Raw genomic sequence first — 23854 nt, 5'->3', positions numbered from 1 at the left:
ATTTCCCTTTCCCCTCCTGCTTTGCCTCTGGTGGTGAAGGTAATGGTTTGCTAATCACAATCAGTCTTGGAACTAGCTGGCCTTTGTTTTAAACTTCCCTGGGTTGCAACCTTTACAAATTGTACACTTTTACATTAACCTTAGAATCTTAAAATTTTAACCCAGCACAGAAAATCATAATTCAGGGAAGAGCAAATTAAAGCCCCTACTTTACAGACATAAAGACAGGAATCTCACTAGCTAGGAGTTTCTGGCGGGCTAATACCCTGACAGAAAGCATGATGATTCCCAAGAATAAGGATTCTTGGCAGCTGCTGGGACATCCTGCAATCTCTGTCACATGTTCAGCCTCACCACACACAGCTAGGCTTCCCCCAAAGTGGGACTTGCCCCATCTTTAAACAAATTAAACAACGAAGAGCCATAAAACATCAACAAACACCCCCATGTTTCCCATCCTCGACCATAAGCTGGGGCCCCTGATTTCACAGAGAGACATCTGCATTGCAGGCAGCGGTCTGGGCTCTTAAAATTCTTTAGCACACACTCTAAGGCAGCAGGTTTAGAGGAGCTACTTCCCATATTTGCAGTTAGACCGTGTAATCCCCTCCCAGTGAACAGAGACACAGGACAACACAGGTAGCTTTTGCCTCTCGCAGGCTCCCACACTCACAATCAGACACCAGTCAGTCTGAGTTTTGACTTCCACCCACAGAAAGTCCTGAACTGAGGCAAATAATTTGCCTAAGTTGTGATCAGCTACTTCTTCTGTTCCTAAAGTCAGGCCTGAACTTGGACTGTTCCCCCGGGGGTCGGGGTGTGAACTCACCAGTCAGATGTCTGGTTCCAGAAGAGGGCTTTCCTGTCCTCCCTGGAGTCCACTGGAGGGCCAGCAGGGGCCCTGGTTTCCTGGGCCCCATGAGGACTGGAACCCAGTAAATCACTGGAGTGTGCCTTCTCCTCATCAGGGGCTCGGTTGAATGGGCCTGCCCGCCTGCTCACGCACAGTGGTGCCTCAAGAGGGCAATTTCGGCTACGTGTTGGCAGTCTGGGAATCATTTTTATGTTACAGATTTTACCAAGCGAACGAAAAATACACAGGAGTACTTGGAGATACAGGAAAAAACCATTTATTTTCAGATGTTTCGCATGTACTAGTACAGTGAGTCAGGGGAGACTGTTTCTCTCCAAATCCTGAGCCCCCCAGTATGGAGGAAGCTCTCCCTCTATACCCTTTGGTTTCCTTGTCCCCCAAATATGGATGGGACTTCCAGACCTTTCGTGGGCTTTGCAAAAAGCCCCGTGTGTTGGGATGGGGAAGTTGGGTATTGTTCATGGTTTATGGCCTCTGTAAAATGGGACTTCTTAGGTAAACAGGTCTTGCAAGGCCAGATCATGGAGAAAGGGGCAGTGACTTAATTATAGGTTATGAAGTATGTACATTAGGTCACTGGCACAGATTCAGATTGCTAGCCCCCCCAAAATGTCTTATTTTTCCCATCAGGCAAGGACATGGCCCTCCCAGCTGGGAGGCTTCCCTGCCCTGGACATTGCTGTATGTCCCATCCGTTCCCAGGCGGAGCTCCAGTAACTGTATCTGAGCCTCACCTGGGCCTGGGACCCTGGCTCGTGCTGGAACGGAGTGAGGATGGAGGAGAGCCTTGAGGCTCAAGAGCTTCTGCCAGGACTTATGTATAGAAGCCCTGTATCCATGAGTGATATTATTTATTGGGCAAACAGAGGCCATTGTAGTCATGGCTTCCATCCTCAGGGGCCTAACTGCAAACATGCTTGTCACATGATTGTGCGGATGTGAGAAGAATGAGCCGTGTCACTCAATTCCATGGATCTAAAATGACCTGCGGTCTATCACTCACAATTATTTTAGCCCAGCCAGTGGTTGAGCATCCACCTATGAACCAGGAGGTCACGGTGTGATTCCAAGTCAAGGGTACAGGCCCAGGTTGCAGGCTCAATGCCCAGAGAGGGAAGTGCAGTAGGCAGCTGATCAATAATTCTCTCTCATCATGGATGTTTCTCTCTCCCTCTCCCTCAGGCTTCCTCTCTGAGATCAATAAAAGTATATTAAAATTACTTTTAATGAGTTGTCAGCCACGGCTAAGAGTCGTTCTTGATTTAATTGAAAGCAAGGCCAGGGAGGCCACTGTCATAGAGTTCCACACACGTCACTGACGCTGCTCGTTGGCACGAGAGCTGTACCTGTGGAGTGAATGCCTGCAGGTCTGACCTGACGTGTGGGCCTCCGTCGTGTAACACGGAACAGGGTGAGTGTGACGGGGACAGGCCCATGGGCACCGGTGTCTCCAGAGGCTACGTAGACGGCACAAGCCCACGGGGACATCACGACCCAGAAGTGACGTCTGAGGCGCCTCCATGACCAGGCACCTGGGGACCAGTTAGAGCCTGAGGGCTGGAGGGGCCCTGGGATCCAAGGGACGCGTGTGACCAGTGCCTCCTGCTGAGGACGGGAGTGCAGAGACCCGAGGGCCTCGGGACATTATCCCTGTCCCACCCGCCCCCTCCTGTTCCCTGACTCCAATACCCTGTGAAGGATTATAAAGTCACAATAAGCCTCGTTTAGATGTGACCTTTAAACAGTCAATTAAGTGACTGAAAAGTAACCAGCTGGTGGTGCCAGAGAGAAATCCCAATAAAACCAGAGCCAACTTCAGACGCCCATCAGCCCTGAGGGTAACCAACACTCCCCTGGCAGAGTCGGTGAGATCGCCGGATATTGGCCTTTGGGATGAGGCGGTCTGTTCTGTTCGACTGTCACTCACATTTTTCCATTTTGGTGCATAATTGTAACAGCTGACACTGGCTGCCAGGGACTGCGCCGAGCATTTGTCCTGGATGAACCTACTTGTCCTAACACACATCTGTGCTGTCCCCTTATTTCCAGACGAGGACACTGAGGCAGAGGGGTCAGCACCTGCTGGGGACCCCACAGCGGGAAGCTCCAGAGCTGAGCTTGAACCCCGGGAGTCTGGCCCTGAAGATGGGCTCTTGCTCACAACCCACTGAGGGAAACTTCCCACATTTGAAAGAGAGACCCAAACGGCCTCCAGATTCTCAACAATGTGTGAAGCTGCCGGTTAGGGCTCTGATCTGGGGGGATGAACCTGCAGAATGATCCCGGAAGAGTTGACTCTAAATGCTCCAATGTTTCCTCAGGGGCAAGGTGTGTGCGTGGTGTTCTTAGATCCCCCGTTCCGTCTCTGAGGAAATGTTGGTGATTTCATGCTCCAGGGTTTGCCTGCTTCAAGTGTGTGGACGTCAGTGTGTTTTTGTTGCTGCTACAGTTCCTGTCGCCAAGGGGCCGCTGTTTCTGTTAGGTCCACGGTGACAGGTTTGCAGGAAGGATTGCTGTCCCCGGGCTGCTCTTGAATTCAGCTCCACCATCAACTTTCATCCATTCTCACTGCGTTTCTCACTAGAGTATCTTATATTTCTCTGATGTCTGATTAATTATCTATATACTAGTGGTCTGGTGCATGAAATGCGTGCACATTAAAAGGGAATTAATTAAAGGGAATATTTTAATATTGCTATTTGCTCTTTCTCTATAATAGAAGTTTCAGAGGTGAAAGAAAATTAGTAAAATGTATATGAAAATCTCCCTCCTGTCAGAGTCTGGGGCAGGCTGCGGGACCCAGAGTCTAGTCCCACCTGCACCTGCCTCGAAATTTCGTGAGACCCAGACCTGGCCAGCCCCACCCTCATCAAGCCCTGCAGGGCGGGTGGCTCAGCCTCAAGTCCCCCAGCCTGGCACCTGTTGCGGGGTGCAGCCTCAGGTCTTCTGTCAAGCCCTGCTGGGTGGGGCATAGGTTCAGGTCCCTCATCAAGCACTGCCAGGTGCGGGGAGCCACCTCAGGTCCCCCGTGAAGTCCCACTAGGAGGGGGGAGTGTGGCCTCAATACCCCAGCCTGGCCTCAAGTCCCTCGGCCCCAGCACGAAGGCGCAAGGGTGTGAGCGCATGACAACCATTTGCATATTACCTCTTTATTATATAGGATTACGACCAACTTATTGATGGCTTTTTATATGCTTCCACCCCGGTGTGAAGGGAATGTTTTCAACAAGTTGAGAGCCTCTGTGTTTGCTAGTCTTTACTTCACTGCAGCTTTTAGTTCACAGAAAACTTGACAGAAGGTATCGAGAGCCTGGCCGGGGCATCTCAGTGGTTGAGCGTCACTCTGTGCGCCGATGGGTTGCCGGATCGATTCCTGGCCAGGTCCCACACCAGCTGCCGCCTGAATGCCCGTCCAGCACGTACAGAAGGCGCCCGCTGGGTGCTTCTCATGGCCCTGGTGGGATTAAAACACAAAGAGAAAGTAGAGAGAGGTCCCTCCTCCCCCTTCTTTCCGGACACACGGAGCCTCCACGGGTCAGCACCAGGCCAGGTGCTGCCGGGACCCCAGGGTCTCAGGTGCTGGGCCGGGTGTGGTGAGAGGGCGTGTAGGTCACAAGGAACTGCCCAGCTGTCCTGCTGAGTGGCTGTGCTCCTGTGCATCCCTCCAGCAATGAGGACGCGTTACTGCTGCCCCGCACCCCTGCCAGCTCGTGGTGTCGGTCAGTGAGCTTCTCCAAACAGAGAAAGAGGAGAAAGGACTGAGCAGGTGGAGGAACAGGTTGGCATCACTGAGAGGACGGGATTGAGTCAGAAACCCAGATGCAAGCAGCTGAGCTAGAATGTCAGTGCCATGTACCTCCCTCCCGTCTGACAGGTCCCCCCCGCCCGACACCTGACAGAATCCTGTCTGTGCTGCGTGGTCTCAAGCCCGCTGCCCTGTCACCTGCTTCCCACAGCCTGTCTTTGAGTCCTGCGGCCTCCCTGTGCCCCATGGAGCAGCGGCCCACGGTCGGCACAGGTGGGGGACCAGCCCTGTGGGTGCTTCTCCTGTGGGGCCCGATGACCACAGGGGCCACCTCTGAACCGACAAGTGAAAGCGTCACCAGGACACGTGAGCGTTGATGGATCTCAAGTTGTGTGCATGGCTTTTCCACAGGCGCTCGAGTAGGAAGGTGGCAGTGGGAGGGTGGTCCTCCTCTTGGCTCTGTTTTCTCCGAGGAGGCAGACACCACGGACTTACTCCCTCCACTGCCCAGAGCAGCCCTGGCACAGCAGGCACCATTTTACCCTGAGGGTGCAGCCCAGCCACACTGAGAGCTCGTTCACTCAGGGTCACGCATCTCCCGCAGGAACATGTGCTGACCCTCTTCTCTGTGCCAGGCCCTGGGCTGAGGGAAGAGCAAAGCGGACCCTGTCCGCACTGAAGGAGCTGAACCCCAGGGGCTCCCTTCACCAACGGGGGGCGCACTGTGACCCTCACACCTCAGGCAGTGCTCAAGGAACAGTGCCTGGTGCCAGCAAGTCCCGCTCTGACCAAGTCCCCGGGCTGTGACGCTGATGGATGGCATCAGGTGACCGTGAGGAAGGGTGGCTGGAAGCCAGGCCTTGTGACCTGCCCCGTCCCCTGTGGCAGAACCAGCGAGGCTCACTGGGTACAAATAGCCCTGGGCTCCCCAGGCTGCTCAGTCCAGCTCCTCAGCGCTCACTGTTTGCTCAGCTGAACGCTCAGCCGCAGGAACCATGAAGCTGGCCCTGTCTCTGCTGCTGGTCACTCTGGCCCTTTGCTGCTCTGATGGTGAGTGTCATGTCCACTCAGACACCATCAGCCAGGTAGGGCCCTTCTCCGGTCCAGGTGACTTACATGGGGAGGGGGGACGGGTCAGAATCAAACCTTTCCCGAGTCCTGTGGACCAGGCTTCAATGCCCAGCATCGGGGTATCCGATCCCGGGGCTCTGGAACTTCTACAGAAACCCCGCAGGCCAGTGTGGGCGGTCCCGTGGGAGGCCCCACTCCCGCCTGGTCTGTGTCGCAGAAGCAGCAGGACAGTCACCTTCTCGTGAGTCAGGGTCCTGCCCCTGCAGCGCTGTGGCCTGGAACACAGGCTGCATCTCCCCAGGCCTCTCCTCCCTGGATCCCAGCGCCCAGGAGAGAAGCTGGGGCGATGGCGGAGAGGAGGTGGTCCGAGGCCGCCCTGGTCTCACCGACGTCTCCTCACCAGGGTCTCTTAGGTGCCAGGTGAGCCCAAGACTCTTGGACTCCTAGGTTCAGACTCAGAGAATGTTCCAGCAGGAGAGGGCTCCGTTCAAGAGGAACAGTGCCGCCTGAGGCTCAGAGTGGCCAGTGTCCACCAGGCTCTGAGACCCAGAGGCGCTCAGGGGCCCGACAGGCCCGCTCCTCCTCCAGGGGCCCAGCCAGGACGTGTAGAGCCAGTGTGAGCGCTAGGGCCGCAACTGCCCTTTTTCCAGGTGAATGTGGCCAGTGGCCAGCAATGCTGGGCGTGTCCTCACGCTCTCGGGGCTGAGCCAAGTCCTTTTGAGTCTCTTCCATCAGACTGTCTGAACCCGCTCCTCTCTCCCCACATGACTTCTGACCTGACCCTCCACCTCCCTGCAGAGCGGCTGTCTCCCAGGTGTGAGGGGCCTGGTGGGCACAGTCCCAGCTGCAGGAGCTGGCAGAGGCCTGAGGGTGGGGATGGAGAATCCTGACCCGGAAGTGGTTCCTGCAGGTCTCAGCACAACCCACTGGGTGGAAAGTCAGCCCAGTCCCTGCGCCCCCTCCAGGGGGTTCTGTCCTCAGGGCGGAACCAAAGAACCAGTCGTGGTCTGGCCTCAGCGTCAGGTGTGACACTCACAGACTTCCTCGGTTAAGCCTGAGCCCTCTCTGTCCCATGACATGATCCCAGTGTTAGACTGAGCCTCCAAGGGCATCCTCCATCCCTTAGTAGCGTTCCTCCCTCCTCTCCGCATTTACTGCCTCCCCCTCGGCCCTCTGCCAGGACCCGACCCTACCCTTCCCTGGAAAGACTGAGAGCTAACAGCTCCCTCCCCCAGTAGCCAGAAAAAGGCAGGTGTGGCTCTATTGAGGGGCAAAGCTGAAGCTTTGAAATCCAAGAACAGTGACTGGGGCAAAGCAGGGGACTCTTGGGAAGGCCTGGGTGTACTTGGTAAAGGGAAGACTGACCAGGGGTGGTCACCTGTGCTGCACCCGGGCTCCGCTGTGTGCTCTGTGACCTGGCGCCAGTGAGGACTTGGGGGATATGCATTGTCCTGGGCACAAGTATGGGAGGAGACCATAAGCCCCTGGGGTTCCTTTCTAGGTCTGAGGTCAGGGAGCCGTGGGGAAAAGTGACTTTCCTACATCCAATGTGTTTCTTTTTCTTCTCCTCCAGCAAATGCCAAAACCTGTCCAGCCCTTCAAAACGAAGCGAGAGCCTTCGTGTTGGACATTAAACCGCTCTTTTATCGCGTCCTCAAGTCGTTTCCGGCACCTATACCCGCCTACGAGTCCACTATGGCTGTGAAGGATTGCGTAAATCGGATGCCCTTTAACGACAGACACAAAATTTACGAACTCATGGTAACTCCATTGTCCTTCTGCATAGAGGCTGCTGCTCAGCTGCATGGCCAGGAGGGAGGAGTGTGCTGCTCTGGGGGGCACAGGCGGGGGGCACCGGTCCCTCTGCTCACCTCTGAGAGAGGGGCCCGTGGCCAAGGGTGGATGGTGACCCGACACCTGCTGGGCCAGCCTCAGGCAGAACAGCCTCTGTAGGCCCCTCCCTGGGCTCCAGGTTTCCCACGTGTCCTGAGGGAGGCCAGCCAGGGCCCAGGCAGTGATGGTGAAGGGCCAGACACTGCTGCCTCCCTGCCTGGGAGCGTTCTGGAGGGCGCTGTCCCTCACTGGAGGCAGAAGGCACTGTCCCAGGGCAATAATGCCATGGGGTGGGGGTGCGCTGCAGGAGGCAGGGAGCTGGCCCCGCCCCGTGAGGAGAGAAGCAGGCGGGGCTCTGGCAGCTTTGCAGAGCCAGGCCCAGTCACTGTCCCCTCGCCCCTGTCCCTCCTCAGCCATCAGGCCAGAGGGCAGGGCCCCTCAGTCTGTCCTCTGCAGCCACGGGTGGAGCTGACCGCCTCCCTTTCTCTCTGAGGAAATCAGACTTGGGGGGAGGGGGTGTGTCTCAGCTCCTCCGTCCCTGAACCAGGTCGGGCTTTAAGCAGGAGTCCCCACACGCAGGGCCTCAGTGTGGACATGTCAGTGCGCCACCAGGTTGTAGATCTCTGCAGGCAGATCCTCCCGTGGCCCCTCCCGCCTGGCCCTCCCCCCGCATCCACTCTGGAGTGAACAGTCCCATCCAGGGACCTGGGACTCAGAGAAAGCAAATCCCGGGCTCTTGGCCCCCTTGTCCCCCTCCGGCTCCATCAGAAACCCGAGGCCACTCCTGGGCTCCTCGGCATCTGCGTCCGGCCGTGGCCATGGCTCTTCCCTGATGTGTCTGCTGCTGGGCCTGCACCGGGACCATTGAATCCCCACCTGCACCCTGTCCGCCCCCCGCCCCGCTGGCCTGTGCTGGTTGCAATGCTTCGCCTCTTGGTTGTGAGCACACGCTGTGCCCGTGGCATCTCCAGGGGCAGCGGGACTGACAGCCCTTTCTCTCTGTGTCTATTTCAGGAGGCTATCGGGAAAACGTGCAACAAATAGATTCAACAAACCTCACCTATGAGGGCTCCTGCTTTCAATGATGCCTGACCTTCCCTGGAAAATGTAGAGGTTTCAACGTCTTGCTTCAATAAATCACTTGCCCTGCACGTCCCGATTGTCTTGTTTTATCCCAGTCTCTGGCCGTGGGTGGGGGCATCATGAGGGGGCCTTGGGTGGTGACAACAGTGCATCATCCTGACCCGATGGGCAGTGACCTGGCGCCTGAGGGCACGGATCACAGAGGGAACGTTGGCTCAAGGCCCGGCTCGTGTCTCTGCACAGGCCTCCCAGGCCCAGGCCCTGCATGAGCCACGCAGGCTCCGCACCTCCATCCCCCAGCAGCCCCCTCAGCCAGCCGCACACCTGAGCGCTCAGACTCCTTTCCAGCGGCTGCTGCCAGGCCCGCCCTGCACTGTGGTCAGGGGAGTCTGTCCCAGGGGCCAGGACAGGAGGCTGCGGTCTGTCACTCTCTGCCCAGACCCCAGGGTGCGGAGGCCCTGCTGGCTGTGCAAGTCCAGGAGAAGCTCTTCCTGGCGGCTTCCCGCTGGAGGCGGATGCAGTCCTTGTCTGGCTGCATGGGCTCCAGGGCCCAACGGAGCTGCCATTGCGCCTCCTTCCTGTGAAACCTCTGCCTCCTCCTCCCCCACATGTGGGATGGCAGAGAGCAGGCCCAGGAAATCCAGGGTTGTCGCCCCCACTCAGAATCCGTGCCTTTATCACAGCTGCAAAGTCCCCAGAGAGAAGAGAGGGAAGTCCAGGGCTTAGGGCATGGAACGTTTGGGGGCTTATGACCCCACTGCAGCTCATCTGAGTCCTGACACCTGTGAGCCACCCCGATTCCCTGCACGGCCCCCTCCCTCGTACAGCCTGTCCTTTCCATCTGCACAGCCATCGTCATCGTCCTGCCCTCGTCCCTCTCGGCTTGTGCCCAAGGCTCCTACCCGGGCCCTGGGGGTGGAGCTGCCCTCATGCAATGCGCCTGGGCATCCACACCACAGTGACCTCCCACAGGAAGGGGAACCGGCCCTTCTTCTGCACCTGAGAGCCTAGGCCATGGTCCCCATGTTTCCAGGAAGAGGACGTCTCATTAGTCCTCAGTGTCTCCCATGATGAAGGGCACATGATGCCCACATGACTGAGAGCGTAGCCGATGGTGCCCATGTTATCAGTGATGCCCCTCGCGGCCACAGTGAGTGTGTGTGTGTCTCATCGGGAAACACGCACACTCAGTTGCCTCTTTTCTGAAGCACAGGATGTGCTCAGTCTGCAGCCTGTGCTCGGTGGACGCAGGATTTTTGAGCTGTTGCCACAGCCTGAGAGACACAGGCTGGGATCCCACCAGGAGCGCCAAGGCCCCCGCTGGTGCTGCTCACAGGGCCTCGCACTGAAGCATCCATCTTATATAAAAACTGCCGTTTGAAATTTTAACCCTGCTATTTTGGCTTCTGTAAATACTTGCTTGCTTAAATAATAAGGAAAGTAAGACTACTCCCATCCAGACAGGCCGTTAACTAGGCCCCAGACAGAGTTGTCAGTGCTGACACCAGGCCAGGCCTTGAGATATGGTGTCATGGCCCCTTCCCAGCATGCAGGCCTCCTTTCTCAGAAGCCCCGGAAGTCTCATTCCAAATTTGGGAGACAAAGGACTAGAAAAAGCATAAGTAAAGAGAGTTTCCTCCATGTTGGGAGGCCTAGAATTTGAAAGACATTTTTTGTTTTTTCTGGACCTGCACAGAATTGAATAATAAAATGTAACTCCCTTTCTCTAAGCGTGGCTGGTTTTTTCTCAGGTCTTCTGGAACATTAATGGTTCCCTGACTGAGAAGAAGGCCAAACATGCTGGCCTTTTGGCCTCCAGTGAGTGAACCGGGTTTGGGTCCGGGGGAGCCAGACAGACCTCCGGGAGGCGCCACTCTGCTGATTTAGCAGAATTGAACTGGGTACTCTGGGCACTCCCGGACCTCAGCCCAGGACCCGGCCGGCATCTGGAGACAGTGGACGGACACTACTGGACCTGTGAACAGAAACTGTAAGGGAGGGGCCCTATCAGTCAAGCCCACTCCCAGTGAGTGGAAGGGGAGCCTGATCACCTCCCTGGAGGTCATGCGACTTCCTCAGGCAAATTAATCAGGAATCAGGTGGACTGTTTAAACTCTGAGTCAACATGTGGTAGAAGTAAAAACTCAGAGTATCTGGTGTATGAATGTAAGTGTGAGAGTCTTTGTGAAGAGAAAGCTCCTTTGTGCCGTCTGGCTGTACACATGCGAGTATTTGTTTTATCTTTCTGTTGTTCAATTTGTTTAAAGATAGGGCAAACTCCGCTTAGGGGGAAGACAGTAGAGAACTTTTAATTGATTTTCCCTGATGTGTAATTTGGCTGTGTTAGGTTAAGATTTTAGAAGTCTAATGTTAATTAAAGGTATAAAATTTGTGAAGGTTGCAACCCAGAGAAGTTTAAACAAAGGCTTATTGGGTTAAGATTAGTACATTTTCTCATGGCCTGTGTAGGGTGAGGGAGAGGGACTGCCGGATTTTTATCATGTGTCCCGAGACCTGTGACCTGCCTGCCCTTCCTGATAGGTGCACAGTGGGTCTCTGTTGGGGACAGCATCCGTTCTGACTGGGGGAGGAAGAGAGCTGAAAACTGCTCGGGAGCGGGTGTGAGATGGGGTGGTGGTGGGATTCGCTAGATAGGGTGATAGGCTCTTAGACTGCTGAGATGGAGGAGCCCGAGGCTGGGGGGTAGGGGGATGGTCAGAGAGATCACAAGTGGTACCGGAGGAGAAGGATTTGAGCCTCTGGGGCTTAGAGTAAAGAAGGCAAAATCTAGGAGGCTTAGAGTAAAGAAGGCAAAATCTAGGAGGGAGAGCAGCTCAGAGTAAATAGTTAATGCAGAAAAGTGGGGGGTGTCGATTTTTACTTATCTGAACTATGCTGGACTCAAGGTCGCAAGCTCCTACTAAGCACAAGTTTTTCTCTGCCACAGTTTGTTCTCTTTAACCCTTCCAATACTAAACTAGACCAATACAATATACTTGAACTTACATAGGAAAAATATAGCAGTTTTTACTAGACAAATTTTAATTTACCTGCTCTAGTAATCTAAGAAATACTGGCTGTTTACTTTTTAGTAATCATTAAAGGATGGACCTTTCTAAGAATATGGAATTACTGAGTAGAAGGTCTGAGGCATGGTTATGCATTTTTAAAGAACATAGAAAGAAGGTTTAAAGGCAAGTTTAGACGTGTAAAATTTATAAAGGTTGGGTATGTAATAAGAAGGAGAAAAGAAATGTTAAAAGGAAATTAATCAAATATTACAGGCCAGTAAGCCAGGAAGAGTAAATAATTTACATTCTGCCTCCCTAAACAGAGAGTAAATAGTTAGGCCAAAGTACTTAGGGGGAACTGATAAAAGAAATTCAACAGTTACTGTTTTGTTTTAACTCTAGAGAGTCCATAAAAAGAACTGCCAAGGAAAGTCAGAAGATCTTAAAGCAGGTCAGTATATTTTTCCCCTTATACAATTCCTCCGAAATTTAGCAATGCTTAATAAATGATTTCAATACATTTCTTTGCATAAATTAAAAAAGGCTCGTTTCCAGTAGTGGTTTTATTGACCGAAAACTTTGACTGGAGTACCATGTTTTAAAGAGCCCTGTCTGAACTCTGAAGACTTGAAGCCAATAAGAGTGCCATGAAGAAAGCCTGGTATCCTGCTTGGTAGCCCTGAAAATAGCTGGTGCTAGAGTATCAGGCCCATGCCCTATAATCACTGGCGGTTGGTCAGAGTAGAAGGGGAGCAATAAGGGCGCCTCTGCGTCCCTGCAGAACCCCCACACACTCTGGGCCAAGATGAGTAGTAGGGCTGCTGAGAAGGACCTTAACGCAAGGACAATGGGCTTGGGTAGAGCCACTGCAGGTGAGGAATTCACCTAACTCAGCAGATACTGCAGGCAGGCCTGATGGCAGCTGGATGGCTTGGCTTCCTGGCCCTATGGGGCACATTAACATTAAATAATGAAATTCCGGCAAAGGTAGTCAGTTACCATTATTGTTGTGTTTATGCAAACAATCAGGCCAAATTAAATACAGTAAATAAATTAGTCTTTTATTAAACAGAGGGGTACTTTTAAGGAGGAAAAACTCTATTTCAATAAAGGTTATTAAAACTGAAATGTTTTCTTTCCCTTCCACCAGACCATTTGTTACAGTTTGCTATGTCAGGTCACAAGTCCACCTCCTTCTGTGCCCAGGCCTCATAGTCCCTCTGACAGACAGCAAGGATCTCTTGGCTCTGAGAGCAACCTCTGACCCACCTCAGCAGGAAGTAATTACAGAAGAAATCCAACATCCATTATCTCTGAAAGAATTCAGAGCCAGGATCCTTGAGGTAATATAGCAGGCAGATAGACAGACATGAGCAGAGCAAGGACGATGGGCCAACTGGCACTACCAGATGTAACTAAGTCTTTCCACCTCTATGTATGTAAGACAAGGGGACTCCCCAGAAGCAAGAGGGAACTAGGCTGTAGATAAAGCCGCTCAGTAGGCCGCCCTAAACCAATGGGGCCTCTAAAGATTCTAGTGACTCTTCCAGACCCTGACCTACTCACCTCGCCAGCTTACACGGAAACCCAATCTAGAAAAGCTGAAATCCATAACCAATCTTTAATCGAGTTCTTATAGGCTTTACAGTCCACCCAGAAAGCAGTCTGGAAGCATGTTCAAGATGCTCTGCCTATACCAACTTCTGATCTGGTTCATCCCTTCCAACCTGCTGACTCTATTTGGGTAAAGAAGTTTGCCACCCAAGGACTGACTCCTACCTGGAAAGGATCACCCCCACGGCAGTCAAGGTCGACAGGATCCTGATGTGGCTTCATCACACCCGGCTTAAGACAGCCCAGGCAAAATAGAGAGTCCAGGACTCTTCGGACCCTCTAAAGATTACTCCTGGCCCTCATTACAGGCCCTTATGTTATAAACAGGCCCACTAACTGTTTTTGGCAAATAATTAATTCTATTAAGCTTGTAGTCCTCAAGACCCTCCCAACAATGACCCAAAAGACTCAATGATTTGACTCATGTACATAAAACCAGTAGGGAAAGAAGCAGCCCTCTGATATAAAAACTGCAGTTTGAAACTTTAATCCTGCTATTTTGGCTTCTGTAAATACTTGCTTGCTTAAATAATAAGGAAAATAAGACTACTCCCATTCCTGAGAGGCCATAAACTATGCCCCAGACAGAGTTGTCAGTGGTGACACCTGGCCAGGCCTTGAGATATGGTGTCATGGCCCCTTCCCAGCATGCAGGACTTCTTTCTTGAAGGCCCGGAAGTCTCATTCCAAATTTGGGAGACAAAGGACTGGATAAAGTATAAATAAAGAGAGTTTCCTCCATGTTTGGAGGCCCAGAATTTGAAAGACACATTTTTCTCTGGGCCTGCACAGAATTGAATAATAGAATAGAACTCCCTTTCTCTAAGCGTGGCTTGGTTTTTCTCCGGTCTTCTACAACAGCACGACCCGTCCCTTCACCCTCTGACCATCTCCCTGCTCAGCCTGGATCTGTGCTCAGATCTATATGCCACTCATGCAGGCAGTATGTTGGGTCACACCCCTGCACGTGGACCTGTCGGGGTACCTCTGCCTCCACATTGCTCCCTGCACAGGACAGGTGACCATCTCCTCAGTCAGGCCCATTCCATGTCTCCTCCCTGGCGGCCCTCTCTCTCTCCCACTCCTAAAAGAAACCTTTGTACACAGACACACAATTACATTCAGCGACACTCACAAAGATACACATGTTTACACTCACACACAGACCTCCCCCTAAGACATGCATAGCAAGACTCGTGTGTGTGTGTGCCCTTGTGCGTGCAGGCTCACACGCACACACACTTGTGCGCGCACACACACATGCGCACACACATGCACTCACACAAACAGACATGCACACAGGCAGACATGCACACAGACAGAGAAGACACAGGCAGACATGCACACAGACACATGCACACACACAGGCATAGTGAGCCGTCTGTGCTCTCTGTGTCTTTCTGTGATGTATTAGTCGCATCACAGCGTGGTTGTGAGAACACAGTGAATACATTCATAGTAAGAAGGACAAATGGTCTCACCCATTGCTGTGAGTTGTAAACTGCCTCAGAGTTTGCCAGCAGCCAGCAGCCCCTGGGCGGACGGGGTCCGGGAAGGTCACAGTCCTGCCTGCCATTTCCCAGTGACTGGTCTCCAGGAAGGTGAGGGTCGTCACCGCCACCGGACATGGAGACGAAGCAAGTGCTCCCACGGCCCCTGCAGCCTTGCTCAGGTCCTGTCAGAACCAGCAGGGAAGACTCAGAAGCAGGGATGCGCCTGCCCCTCCCAGAGTGAGGTGTGGGGATCTCTGCAGGGAGAGCCCAGGTGGTCTCCCGGGCATCAGCTCCCCGCCTGCAGGGCAGCGCCCATGGCCCAAGAGGCAGGGCCCCATGATGTGGGGGTTAGTAAGGCTGTGCCTGAGGGTGAGCAGCTCCCAGCACAGCAGGTACCCCGGGACCCTGCCCTGGGCCCCCGCCCCCCAGCCCTGCCCTTGGGCCCTCAGGCCTGTCCTCAGGCCCCCAAGCCCTGCCAGCCAGGCAGCTGATGGCCCATCCTCATTCCCAGGCTCTGCCACTGAGACCCAGGTCTGCACAGGCCTTTTCTCCTGAGCTGCTGACTGAGGGGGAGGGGGCTACAGGCGGCATGGGCGGGGCTGGGTGGGGGAGGGGAGGTGACTCTTTAATGGGGAGCCCCGGTTTGGGCTGAACCTGGAGAGGGCAGTGGTGACATAAAGACGGTGCATGCAGCAATGCCAGTGAATGCTGCAACTCATTTCAGGCAACTTGGCTTCTACACTGAACCAAACTGAGGAGAAACGTGATGTCTTTTATTGAAAGGATTAATTGATTTCCTTAATGATTCCATTGGAACAGCGGTTCTCAACCTGTGGGACGTGACCCCTTTGGGGGTCGAACGACCCTTTCACAGGGGTCGCCTGAGACCATCGGAAAACACATATATAATTACATATTGTTTTTGTGATTAATCACTATGCTTTAATTATGTTCAATTTGTAACATGAAAATACATCCTGCATATCAGGTGTTTACATGATGATTCATAACAGTAGCAAAATTACAGTTATGAAGTAGCAACGAAAATAATGTTATGGTTGGTGGTCACCACAACATGAGGAACTGTATTAAAGGGTCGCGGCACTAGGAGGGTTGAGAACCACTGCATTAGCATGTTAAATGACAAGAGCTAAGACAGGGCAGAGAAGGGAGCTATGAGGTATATCACTAGCATGAGATTGTATCATAGAGATTAAAGGCCTATAGACATTCAAGGGAGACCAGGCCTTATGAACTTGCATTCTCCGGAAGAGAAGCTCTGTGAGGAGGTGAGGACTGAGTTGGACCTTGAAGGACAAAGTCCATGAGGATGACAGACAGGAGAATGTGAGGCCCTCCAGGAGTGAGGAAAAGCCAGGCGAAGTCACGACCTTGAAGCTGAGCTCCGAGCTGGAGAACACATGGGCCCCACTCCTGTCGGCCTAGGTCTGCACTGAGGCTCCACTCACTGTCCACTGAGTGTGAGATCACCTCACACTCCACCAGCGACAAGGCTTCCAGAGATTTCTCCCTCACTGGGTGTTTCAGTCAGGGCTCTGGTGCCACTGGATGTAGAAGAGTTCTCTTCTGGGTGGATGCCCTGAGCACTGCGTACTGTTTAGGAACAACCCTGGTCTCACCCATTAGATGTCAGTGACACACCACCCACCTGTGAGGACACAAAGATATCTCTGGACCCGGACAAATGTCCTCAGGGGTGGACGCCAGGAGGGGGAGGATCATCCCCAGGAAAGAGGCATTGGAAAGAAGTATTCTTAGATCTCTCAGAATCCCCTTGCCATGCCCCTAAGGGCCAGGGGTTTCCACTCTGGAGGCCCATGGTTTGCAGGAAATTCCGGCATAAGCTGCAGGGAAAATTAGTAATAGACCGAGAAGATAATGGCGTAGAAATCAAATGAGCCCTATGGACTGTCACAAGTGTGTGGGGATTAAATATTTAACCACAGGATTTGTGGAAACATCAAGTTATGTAAAGTTCAGGGTTTTCGTGAACGAGCCAAGGAGAACTGGGTGGAGGCAACACCTGATCCTGATTCGGCTTCCATATCCGGGTCCCTGTCCCCAGGCATGAGATGGATCCGGGTTAGATGGGATCAAGCTAATGTTTACTGATAGGGAACAGGAGGACAGAGGTGGCCCAGGGCCTAGATGTCAGAGCTCAAACTTCTTACTCTCATGACCTGGTCCTACCTATGGTGATGCCACAGTTCTCTCCAGGAACACAAAGAACTTGGTGTTAGCACCAGGATGTCAGGCTGATACCTGGGTTTAGGGTAGGGTTGGAGCCTTGTCTTTATTAGAGTTTCCAGTTAAAATGCACGTCTCCTTCAAAATGGACCCAATAAGTAAACATGTTATGTAGTCAGAGGATTCTTTCTAGAATTGCAAATCCTGTTCCTTAAGGAAGTTACACACTTAATTAGACACCTACTGTATCACTGTTGTCACTCAAAAACCAGAAAAGCGCAGGGCATGACCTCCAGGGGCTCAACATGGAGGAAAGGGCCATGGCGTCAGGTCCTGGTCAACTGGAGAAAGGTGCACCCAGAAGCCACGGGGTCTTGGGAAGGTGATCCCTAGAGGTTCAAGGCTACGATCCGAAACAAGAAATGGGCTGTCTGTGCTGTGGCATCGGGAGTAAATAATGAGTTTCAAGCAAAAGGGACTCAGGCGAGACAGTGGAGGAGACTTCACCTGGAGCCAAGGCCTCGAGCAGAAAACTGTGGGGCCTGCTCAGACATCTACCTGGAGCCCACAAGGGCAGTTGGGCAAGTCCAGTGCACAGGACTGCACCTGAGTATTAATGTGAAGGGCTATAAGGGTCACACTAAGGAGACCGGTCTCTGATATCAGAACACCTGGTTCCTTACCTGGCTCTGCCACCCCTTCCCCCACTATCTGCCTGCCCTTGGTCAAGGGACTTGACCTCTGGTCCCACTGTGTGCAGCTGGGGAGAAATGGTAACCCTACCCCATGGGAGGGAGACCACACATCTCAGTTGCTCAGGGGGATCCTGGTCTATGCTGCTGCCCTGGCATTCCACCCAGTTAGTGACCTCTTCTCCCTTCAGAAGTGCCCCAGTTTGGACACTATTTTCATCATCACTCTACTCATTGGGTTGTTGTTGTGAAGACAAAGAGGTCACCAGTCCTCCGCAGGGAGTAAGTGATGTACCATTCTTGGCCACTCGTGTTTTACTGAACCTGGAAGTAAGTAACACAGGCAGCAGCTGGATATTGAGAAGGTTAATAGACCAACGTTATGTAGACTGTGTTCAAAGAGAAGGTCTGCATAAACTAGATCTCAATGAAACTCTTTCAAGGAGTCAGAAAAATATCAGGTAAGAATGGATCAAAATATAGTGCTTAATTTTCAACTTTGACCTTTCCCCTCATATCTGAACGTGATTATCTCTGGGCCTCTTAGAGGATGGAGTTGTGCAGCAGAAAGTTCCATGGTCTGTAGTGGTCCTTGTAGGCCACCAGGGTTGAATAGAACAGTCTTCTCAGGTTTATAAATTAACTAGAGGCCTGATGCACGAAATTCGTGCATGGGTGGTGGTGGCGGTGGGGGTGGTCCCTCTGCCTGGCCTGCAAGGATGCCAACACCCCTCACCTCGGCCTCTGGACCGAGGCCTCTTCCCTTCCCTCCTTCCACCTGGCTGGAGCACGGTCCATGGAGGCGGACTCCACGAGCCCAGTGTTCCTCGCCACGGACACCAGCCCGAGGCCCATCCCCTCTGCTCCCTCCATGCAGCTGGGTTGGACGATCGGCTCAAGTTGCCAGAGCAATGCTGCCAGCATCTCGCCCTGGCCACTTAGGGCACGTCATCTTTGTTGTGGAGTGATGGTTACTTTACATATTACTCTTTTATTAAATAGGATTGCTGGCAGCTGACGTGTAGATAGCACCTACTCTGTGGAGTTACAGGCTGTACCTAATTCAGGCCTCACAACAAGTCTAGATCTCTTCCCATTGTACAAAGAGACCCCGCTGTGAAACCCCACAGCTGGCTTGGCTCAAGGCATGGGAGGCGCCTGCTCTTGGCCTGGACAACAAGATCAACAACCATCTCACTGCCATCAAGATGTCTCTAGGAACAGAGCCTGTCCTGAATTTCGTTCTGGGAAAGTTCCTCCCCAACCAACTTCTAGATATTGGCATGATCTTAAGGAAGAAGAGGTTCACCTCCAAGAACATCCTGGAGGCTAGTGTCTCCACAGCCCTGGAAGCCAGTGGCAGAGCTAGATTTACAGAATCAGTGAGAAGTAAAGTAGAAAGTTTCTTGTGTCCAAATACTGTAGAGCTAATTTCTTCAGCTAAGTTACAATGAATGAAAAAGTCAAGGATCATATACACTAAAGATCTTGTATCGATTTTATTTTCAGTGAATCACTGAGAATAACAATAGCTCTCACTGAATGTTATTACTTTTATTAAGTATGACAAGACCCCAAATAAAGAATATTAGTGTGAGTGTATGTTAGGTCTTGGTTGAGCCTGAGTACCGGTCCAATATAATTTTAACCGCACATTTATGTCCCACTGCTGACTGAAGAGCTCACCTCTGCAACAGGGTCTTTCATAGCAGGTGCCCCGGAGATGTCACTCCAACACCGAAACCAAAGTTTACTTCAAAGGTCCAGTTTTTGAACTTAATTTGGGGACCCGAGTCAAAGGACCTTTGCGAGCAGAAACCATCAGGCCAGCAATACAAGCATTCACACCTTTTGGTTTATCTATTTCTGCTGGTAAACACTTCCTTTAAATGAGTCTCTTGGGAGCCGAGTTATAGCTCTATGACGCACCTGAGAATGGTCATTGTGGGCTCTGGGGAAAACATGGAAGGAAAGAAACACAGCCTTTATTGTACATGACATGGGGTTGCTGTTGCTCTGAGGGCCCAATGTCCAGCAGACAACAGGGCAGGTCCATAACCACGGGGACACCAGCAGAGTCCTCACTGAGTCCTGTTCAAGGAGAAAATCACCCATTCCATTATGAATGTCATTCCTGTGCCTTTGGAATGATGGCCAACAATGGTCAACTGGGAGAAAGTGCACACATAAGAATACAAGCTTCTTTATCCTTAACTTCTTCCTAAACCAATATTGTGCTTGGAAACTTAGGATGCAGCTGAATGATGGAAAGAAATGAGTCCCAAATCATCCCCACAGAGGACAATGCATTCACGGGTCATTAACTATTGGCTCATCTCTCAGGCTCTCTCATCCATTTCTTTTCTTTACTCTAAACCACGTGGGCTGTGTTGTTCCTTCATACAGTTGCTGCTTAAACTGACATGTGTTTTCTATCTTATGAGGTGGCCTTCCTCTGTCTGACACCGAGAGGCACACTCTTCATGCTTCCCTTCCCTTGCCGAGTGCCATCTGCACTCAGGGCCTCTGTACATGCTGTTGCCTCTCCTAGAACACTCCTAACCAGAAGGTTCCTTGGATTCAATGTTCACTGGTGCAGCAAATGTCACACAATCGAAGGAGTCCTGGTGGGATCGCCTGCTGGACCTCCTTGCAGGATGCTGCCCTAGTGGATTTCTGTTGTTCATGTCACAATCACTTTCCCTTTATTTCATATTCAAATGCAGGCTTGTTTGTGGCCTTCCAGTTAGAGGTAAGCTGCACAGGTGCAAGGTCCTGCTTTAACTTGTTCCTGTGGCTGAATCTGTGACATGAAGCACAGGGCCCAGTCTTAGGAGAATCCTGGTTGTTATGAACATGAATGGATACAGTAATGGATGAATGGATGGATGGATGAGTGGATGAATGGATGGATGGATGGATGGATGAGTGGATGGATGGATGGATGTATGTATGTTTGGATGGATGGTAGGGAGGATGGATGGGTGGAAGAAAGGATGTATGTATTTATGTATGCATGTCTGTATGAATGGATGGATGCATGAATGTGTAGATGAAACATCGGAATTAGTCATGATTACCCTTTCTAAGCCCTGTGCCAGGCTTCTACACGGAGTGTCTGGAATTCTTACAAAAGCAGCCTTGGTGTCATTTATGCTCGTTATAGAAACGAAGAGAAGGAAGCTCAGGCCAACCAGCACTATCTTAGCCAAGGACACTTCATGGGTAGCAGTGGCATCCAAGATGCAAGTCCACATCTGCACGCGCCCAGATATCATCGCGGCAGCCAGCACTGCCTCCCTTAAGCATCAGAAATTCTACTTCTCACATCACCTACTGAATCAGTGGAAGATAAACCCTAACGCTAACACAACTGAACAAAATGTAACTATATTTTACTAAATTTATAAAATTGGCTTAACTAATGAGATAGTCTTTATACAAACAACCTTCAACCAAGGCGAGAAGCTATTGCCATTGTCCAACAGAAGGCAGCTGACACAGTCTATGGGCGAGGAAAGCCTGCCCTCCACAGGCGCTGGGCGGTATGGCTCCCAGCCCAGGTGATTGGTGAAGGAGGAGGCACAGAAAGAGGATGTGAAGATCTCTGTACTTGGCAGAAGCAGAAGAGAAAAAGAGGAGTAAGGGGCGGGGAGGGTGAAGGACAGGGATGGAGGCACGTGGAAGGGTAGGAAGAGCTGGAGGAGGAGGAAGAGGTACTGAGAACCACAATAATAAAAAACAAGAATGACAACACAGACTCACAATGCTGTAATTTACCTTCTTATTTCGCAAGCACTTTAGCATGAATTTCATCTAATGTCTTTACCATGATTGCAGTTCTGAAAATTCTCAGATCTTTTTACAGCTCTGTTTCCTTGGCTTCTACAAACAGACCACGGGCGGGCTGGGTTCTAGATGATTCTCCTGTCTTTTCTGGGCCCAATGCCAGGTTCATCCTGTGACTCATTCCATCATCTGTGGGAGGGATTAAGTGGTCGCCAGGAGAATAAAAGGAGGAGTCTGGGCTCTCACCTCCAAAGTGATCCTTCTTCCCTGCCACGTCCAGTGACCAGCCAACAGCAGCCGCCTTAGCCATGAAGCTGGTGGTGGTCCTCATGCTGAGCGCCCTCCCCCTTTCGTGCTATGCCGGTGAGTGCTGACAGGGCCAGGCTTTGGGGGAGGTGGGTGTCAGGGCCCCTGTTGCAGACCTCCTGCTCCCCAAGCCCCAGGCCAGAGCCCCTCCTTTCTCTGGTGTCTTCATTCCTCATGGCTCCATCATGTTTGGCTCTGTGGGCTGTGGAAGCCAGGGAGCTGGGGGCGTTGTGTGCGGGAGGGGGGACAAGGAGGCAGATGTCTTGCTGCTCAGAGAAAATGCAAGACCCTGAGTTTGCTCTCCCAGAATTCAGGACTCGGACCATTGCCCATAATCTCTCTCAATGTCTGTCTCCACTGGGAGGTAAGAAGATGACAATCGTCATGGTTACGCCCAGCAAGGAGTTGGTCCTCTGGAACTGAGCCTGGCTTTGTGTGCTTTCTTCCTAGGTTCTGGCTGCCAAAGGTTGGAGGACATGATTGCTAGCACCATTGATCCTTCGGTGACAGAGGATCAATACATCGAAAGTCTTGAAGAGTTCATACCGGGTGATACCACGGCACAGCTTCTCAGGGAATTTAAGCAGTGCTTTCTCGACCAGAGTAACAGAACACTGAGCAATGTACAAGTGATGATGGTAATGTGGGTTTCTTCCTACCTGCCCTTGAAGCACTGGCCAGGGACACGCGGGCTCTCCAGCAAGTGTTGGTCACGCTTCATGTAACCTCAGTGAACCTGGGAGCTGACATCCAGAAAGCCATGCAAGGGGCCAGGGCTGGTTTGCCTGCTCACGTGGTGGAGTCTTTAGTGTGTGACACATGAGAAAGGCCACGAGGGAGGGGAGTGCGTGGGCAAAGGCTTGCCTACCCCTCAGCCCAGAAACATTTGATTCTCAAGAGAACCCTTACGTTGACGAGTGATAAACACAAATAGGAAAGCGTTTTAAAGAATTTCCTAAATAGAGCAGAAAGCTACATGTCAGGCAGATCCCGCCTCTCAGGAACGCGATTCCCAGTGCCCTTTGGAGCACCCACGTTTGCTAGAATAACTGGTTGAACGTCCTGGGCATGAAGGAAGGCCCCCTGAGTGACAGGTGGACACCTTGGCTATGAACCCGCCATGGGTGGTGGAATTGTTGAAAACAAAAGTCAGTATAAGCAAGGAGACCTTCTTCCTATTTAGAACAGATATGGTTCAGATTTTCCTGGTATTCATTCCCTACCCAAACAGCCCATTGCAAACAGTCCAGGGCAGCAATAGAGAAATATTGTCCCAGCAGAGACATAAACATCTGCATAACTAGGAGCTTTCTGACACAGGTGTCTGACAAGCTGGGGAATCTGCAGGAACCATGATAAACATAAGCGCGTCAGGAAAGGACACATGTTGTGATGTGTGCAGTGGCCAGTCTCTGAGGAACAGGCAGAGCGTGGCTTCCAGGGGAGGGTGGGGGAGTGGGAGACGTTCAGAGCCCGAGGCTGCAGTTGAGCGAGAGGAGAAGGCCCTGGAGGTTGGGACCTTAACACGACTAAACTGTCCATTGAAAAGGGTGAAAGGGTCCTATTTATGGGACAGGCATTGACCATAATCACACCTGAAGCCATGAGCAGCCCCTTCAATGGCAGGTGATGGCCTTTCTCTTTGCAAACGGAGGTTAGACAAACCCCTGGAGTGGGCGGCCCCCAGATGCACACGGGCTCCTGCTGGGCTGAGACCCGGAGAAGTGGCAGCACAGCAGGTGCATGGGAGGCCTCTTTCAAAGCAGAGGAAACGCGCAGGCAAAGGCTCCCAGTGCCCTGGTGGGACTGGGTCTGGAAGCCGCGCGTCCTTGGCATCAGGACGTGCCTCCTGAGCGACAGACAAGGAGAGAATTCTGGCTGAACCCAGCCCGCCTCTCTCCGTGGGTGCGGACACAGCCGGGAAACAAGAGAGGCCACATCTGTGCTCCAGGACGGCCTCTGTGGGAGAAGGGGTGTGAGTGCTTCTTGTCTGTTTCCAGGACGCCATATACAACAGCAGGCAGTGTGCCTCCTACTGACCCACAGGACCTTTCCTCCGACGACAGATGGCCCGACAGCGACTCTCCATGGCAGAACCACAGCTTAGCTCCCCTCTGTGCCTTTTGATCCTGAAA

General features: G+C 52.2%; 2 protein-coding genes across 2 annotated transcripts in view; both read left to right on the top strand.

Annotated features, from left to right (window-relative positions):
* The window catches only part of LOC102432823 (secretoglobin family 1D member 2), a 37926-nt gene extending 29252 nt beyond the window's left edge, over window positions 1–8674 (top strand). The window contains exons 2-3 of the mRNA XM_014448876.2: window positions 7264–7451; window positions 8538–8674. Coding sequence (XP_014304362.1) covers window positions 7264–7451; window positions 8538–8567 — 218 coding nt within the window. The 3' untranslated portion in view covers window positions 8568–8674. The remainder of the gene's footprint in view (window positions 1–7263; window positions 7452–8537) is intronic.
* A 12968-nt stretch (window positions 8675–21642) lies between these two features.
* LOC102431559 (mammaglobin-A) lies at window positions 21643–23854 on the top strand. The gene is made up of 3 exons (XM_006106921.3): window positions 21643–21776; window positions 22170–22357; window positions 23720–23854. The coding sequence occupies exons 1-3, from the start codon at window positions 21722–21724 to the stop codon at window positions 23756–23758; spliced, it is 282 nt and encodes a 93-aa protein (XP_006106983.1). The 5' UTR covers window positions 21643–21721; the 3' UTR covers window positions 23759–23854.

The sequence above is a fragment of the Myotis lucifugus genome, unplaced genomic scaffold (genome assembly GCF_000147115.1).
Source record: "Myotis lucifugus unplaced genomic scaffold, Myoluc2.0 scaffold_948, whole genome shotgun sequence".
Lineage (NCBI taxonomy): Eukaryota > Metazoa > Chordata > Mammalia > Chiroptera > Vespertilionidae > Myotis > Myotis lucifugus.
Note: the sequence above shows the minus strand (reverse complement) of the source record. Positions and strands in the feature narration are given on the sequence as shown.